General features: G+C 39.4%; 1 protein-coding gene across 1 annotated transcript in view; it reads left to right on the top strand.

Moving 5' to 3' along the window:
• Positions 1-3,507: 3,507 nt before the first annotated feature.
• Positions 3,508-5,443, top strand: part of LOC107754500 (protein diaphanous homolog 1-like) — a 149,373-nt gene continuing 147,437 nt past the window's right edge. The window contains 1 exon segment of the mRNA XM_016570976.1: positions 3,508-4,073. Within this exon segment, the coding sequence (XP_016426462.1) occupies positions 3,972-4,073 (102 nt within the window). The 5' untranslated portion in view covers positions 3,508-3,971.

The raw sequence follows: 5,443 nt of genomic DNA, 5'->3' as shown, positions 1-5,443 counted from the left end.
GGTTTGATGTGATATGAGCTAACTGATCTTTAGATTAAATCACCATTGGTAGCGCGATTTATTGTAATGCTTTTTTCCTCAGTTGGTCAGAACAAATGTGGCAGACTTGTTACTTGTGTGTTCAGATGACAATATCCGGTGAAAATGCTTATTTGGGTCATATATTCCAAGATGTAGTCTAGAATCTGTGATTGCGAAGTACAGTAAATATCCACACCGGTGCGGTGACTGACTGCCACACATACTCTTAAGAACATTAGATTCATCCCCGCTGGAGCCGCGCCGACTCACAACCCACGCAAGCTAGATAATTCTGCAAACAGCTGCAATTGCAGGTTTTCAAACAGAGATGGCGACAAAGAGGCAAAACTTACGGACTGCAGCTTTAAAGATCTGAGCTAAAGGTTTGAGGTTCAAAATCCTGTGAAAACGTCATTATTGTGTCCTGTGAGACACAGCAGCTAAATGAGTCCAGCAGTAGTTAGTCTGACTTCCACTCAGCTGAGCCAGAATCATCTATCGATGATTGTCTGACAGTTATTTTATTCTCCAGAAGTTACGTAAGACACCAGCGCCAGCGGAGATACAAATCAATCTGATATCTGTCTTAATCCACATCCGATGCGCCAAAGCCGTGATGACAGACGCAGAGAATCAGGTGTGACTCGATAAGACAGACGCCGGGCCTATAATATGAAACCAAGACAAATGGATGTGTCTCTTTCCTCAAGCGCCTTACCGAGCAGCTCGCAAAGACTGAGAGAAACTAATGGACATGACACAAATATTCAATTGTTTTGGGGTATAATACAGTCTTCCAAAAACCACAGATCAGTGGCAGTGTGTGTGTGTGTGTGTGTGTGTGAGAGAGAGAGTTTCTGACCTAGCTACACTTTTGAGGACAACTTTGCTGAAAATGTCCCCAGAACATCTAAGGCAAACTTTCAACTATAGGAAAAGGGCCTGAAACTCTTAAAACGGTTTTTATAAAGGGCAGACATCTGATGTGTTCAAAACAAGCTACTGTTTATGAAGTATTAATTATTTCCGAGTTCATTTTACCTATTCAATATTTCCCATCGGCTATTTGTGCTTTTATTCATTTAAAACAAAAAACGACTGTACACCAATTTGTACTGTATTCAGCATCTCAAGTATCTCAACAGAGAAACTGCTTCCTAACGAGACTAACTAATATTTCGAAAAATGTATAGCGTTAGTCTGTGGGTTAATCTGCAGTCATAAAGACAATAGAAGTGTCTGTGTGTGAAAAGCCCTGCATGACAGAGAATGTCCTCATTACTTCACAACAGCCATCATTACCATACATTCTGTCAGTCCGGGGCCCTTCAGTGTCACAGGCCCCTGATATTTCCTTGGGTTTCTTGCGCGCTGGTGGGATTTCGATGAGAGTCTGGGTAAATTGGAGTGTGTGCAGTAGATGATAATGACTGTGAGAAACTGGGTTGTCTTGAGTCAGCACATTTACAAATTAAAACAAAAAACGACTGTACACCAATTTGTACTGTATTCAGCATCTCAAGTATCTCAACAGAGAAACTGCTTCCTAACGAGACTAACTAATATTTCGAAAAATGTATAGCGTTAGTCTGTGGGTTAATCTGCAGTCATAAAGACAATAGAAGTGTCTGTGTGTGAAAAGCCCTGCATGACAGAGAATGTCCTCATTACTTCACAACAGCCATCATTACCATACATTCTGTCAGTCCGGGGCCCTTCAGTGTCACAGGCCCCTGATATTTCCTTGGGTTTCTTGCGCACTGGTGGGATTTCGATGAGAGTCTGGGTAAATTGGAGTGTTTGCAGTAGATGATAATGACTGTGTGAAACTGGGTTGTCTTGAGTCAGCACATTTACAAAGAAACACGCCGTGACTGACTGGCTGATTTCTGCAGAGCTGAAAGAAATATTCTGCATTCGCTTAAAGAGAGAAATGGATGCACAGACTATCTGCAAAGAGCTTTTCTTTTCTTTTTTTGTCTCTTTATGACACACACCCGTAACCGTCCGAGGCCTGTTAATTACACACACCGCTGAATAACACTGATTTAGTCAACTGTCAGCAGCTTCTCTCCAGTGTTCCTGAAGTCTGCCGTTAAAGTTAATGACATTGGAAAGATGAGCAAAATGAAACGGCTCTTAATGTGCCTTAAACAGCATGAATTCATCAGGATCCGTTCTGCTTTTACCTGTTAATGGGACAAATCAGTAACGAGTAGGCAAGTCTAAATGAAGTTTTCCTGCCTTTTAAACTGCATGAATGTGTTTTGAAACACACAAACACGCAGCGGCGGATCATCTTCTTACCAGCAGGTGGCGCGCTTCGCTTAGAAATAAAACAAAGGTTAGTGAGGAAGAAATCTAGATTTTTTTTATTTTTTATTTTTTATTTTTTTATTTTAGAACACATAATAGAAAATGCCAGATGACATTATATGCACTATTTGCCAAGAGAAAATAGAAGAAAAATAAACAGAGGAAATAAATTATATATTTTAAGTAAAAAGTTATTAATTCATTTCAATATACAGTTTTAAATTTAAATTTACTCTTCTGTACATAATATTTGCCCTCATCCCCCCATCATATTTTTCTTTCTTATAGGTCTAATGTATAAAAACAAGAATTATCATTTTCTAAGAAATATCAGGGACACATGACATAAATACCCATAACCTTTTCTCATAAGCTTGTTCTTACAATAGCAAAACAGTTCAAATCCACCTTCAGTTTAAAGGCCAAAATCAGACTGTGTTTATTGCCATGAAGAGAAAGCGAAACGGTGACTTGTGGAGTAAAATGATCTTCTGCTCACCAAGACTGCATTTAAAAAAAAAATACAATATATACTGTATATATATATTGTGAAAAAATATTACAATTTCAAATAATTGTTTTCTACTTGAATATATTTTAAAATGCAATTTATTCCTATAATATAAAGCTGAATTTTCAGCATCATTACTCCAGTCTTCAGTGTCACATGATCCTTCAGAAATCATTCTAATATGCTGATTTGCTGCTCAGGAAACATTTCTGATTATTATCAATGTTGAACAGCTGTGATACATTTCTTTTTTCACGATTATTTGATGAATATAAAATTCAAAAGAACAGAATTTATTACATTATAAATGTATTTACTGTCACTTTTTGATTAATTAAACATCCTTGCTGAATATAAGTATTACTTAATTTTAAATAATAAACTTTTTTTTTTTTTTTACTATTTATAAAGATGTTATCACAGCTGAATCATTGTAAAAACATTATTGGGAAGTCAGTTTTAACATCTGAATACTCCAATATGAGGATAGCGATATGTGTCACACAATGCATGACAAACTTTAACGTTTTTAAAGCCATTTTTAATTAATATTTTAGACACGTGAGGGGTCTGCAGGGGTCAGTGTTTGTCTACCTGTATGTGATACACTCAGGTGTGTGTCTGTGCGCATGCTGGCTCCGCCCATCTGACCTGCCCAGGCCAGCACACACAGGAAGAGAGAAAGAGAGAAAGAGAGAAAGCGGAAAACTTCAGCTGATCTCCTCATGGCTGTTCTTACGATCTGAGGACTTTACCATGACGCGCCAGGACTTTATATCAATCATCAGAGGAGTTCATGACAGCTCTTTAGATTGACAGCGTGGATCTTTAGGTTTAGAGATTTCACGCGTGGTTTGTTTATTCGCGATCGAGACAAACTTGCGCCAAAACGCGCGTGCGGACGCGGAGACTTGTGCGCGGAGATCAGCGCGGGCGCGTATTGAGTCGCGAAAGGTACGAGACTCGCACGCTTCTGTGATCCGGACTTTAGGGTTCAAACTTCCCTCCTTTTCCTTTGTGCTGGAGGACAAGCGCAGGCCGGTGGCGCGCAGCAGCACCAGGCCGCGGGTTAAGACGCCCTGAGCGGGCGTTCGAGGAATAGAAGTGATTTTACAGAACAAAAATGGATCCAAACTCAGCATCTGCTGGTGCTCCCAAAAGTGGGAAAGACAAGGAGAAGAAAAGCAAGAAGAACTATGACGAAGGAGACGGAAAGAAGAAATTTGTAAGTGTTTGATGCTCCTATTGTGCTGTCAGTAGGCTACTGTAGTGAAGCGTCAGAGTGTTATTAAACAGATTTATGCTTGAACCAGACTTTATTAAACTCGGAGATGTTTGAATTCACATTTCCTACATGAAATCATGAGGCTCTGGTCAGTTTGAGAAGTTTCGCAGCTCGCTCGCTACGTGCTTCGACTTCTCTGATGAGGAAGTCGAGTGTGAAGTGTGTTTTGAAACACTGTTCCTTCAAAGGGTTACAATTATCAGGAAGGGACCTCAAACGTTCAACGCTGAACCTCTTTCAATTCAGGAGACTTTTAAACCCCTACTTTTCTTGTTAGATAACTGTCACCTCTGATAGTAACATATAAAGTATGTTTTTAGACCGTGGTAATACTATGGAGTTCCATGTAAAAATCATACTTTGAAAAATATAATATTTTACCGCGACATACAACACTGTTTCACTGCAAAATGAAACGTTGTTTCTGTATGGAGCGCTTACGTTGCATTGTGACTGTAATAACGTTCTGTTTCGAAGTGTAGGCTAACTTTTGAAGTGTGAAGCGTTTGAAGTGTAACGTTGTTTTAGAGCGGTTCCAGCGTAACAGTTTCATTGTGGCTTGCGTGCTGTCACTCGCAGAGCGGCATCGATTACAGAACAGATTCGGTAACCGGAAGTTTATTGCCTTTGGGTAAATAACACTTGGAAGTTGTGGAACTGGAAAAGCGCCAATAAGAGGGAATTCTGTGACGTCATAAAGGAGTCCTGGAGCTCGAGTGGATTGGGAATGTTTGGAGGGCACTCGCGTCAAGACTCAAGCCACGCCCACCAGCTGCACTGTGCATACTGCACACACTATATTATATTATAAAGTGTGCAGTATGCACTGCAGCTGGAGAGACGCTGGTGGGCGTGGCTTAAGTCTTAAAAAAAATTGCTCATACTTTTTGCACACTATATGTAAAAAATATACATATAGGCTACACATATGTGGATGCGAGGGAAGGCGAACTGGAAGTTCAGACATTATATAGTTAAATATATAATATATAAAAGCTCCATGTTTTTAGGTAACAAATCCATCATGAAGGTATTTTAACTTTATAGTGTTGCTTTTGACCGAAATATAAGTCCATGATCCATAATAATACTTCCTCCAGACAGTGCAAAAGTTGCCTTGTCTGATTCAGTAGAGAAATATGCACAGATCAAGCACCATTTAAATGCAAAAGCAGTTTAAGACTGGATTTTTTTTTTACAAACACATAGCTTTTGGCTTCACAACATGTTAATTGATGGACTGGAGTTGTGTGGATTACTTGTGGATTACTGTGATGTTTTATCAGCTGTTTGGACTCTCATTCTGACGG

The sequence above is a fragment of the Sinocyclocheilus rhinocerous genome, unplaced genomic scaffold (genome assembly GCF_001515625.1).
Source record: "Sinocyclocheilus rhinocerous isolate Xijiao unplaced genomic scaffold, SAMN03320098_v1.1 scaffold50, whole genome shotgun sequence".
Classification (NCBI taxonomy): Eukaryota; Metazoa; Chordata; class Actinopteri; order Cypriniformes; family Cyprinidae; genus Sinocyclocheilus; species Sinocyclocheilus rhinocerous.
The sequence above is the reverse complement of the archived record's forward strand: the minus strand, read 5'-3'. Positions and strand labels throughout refer to the sequence as shown.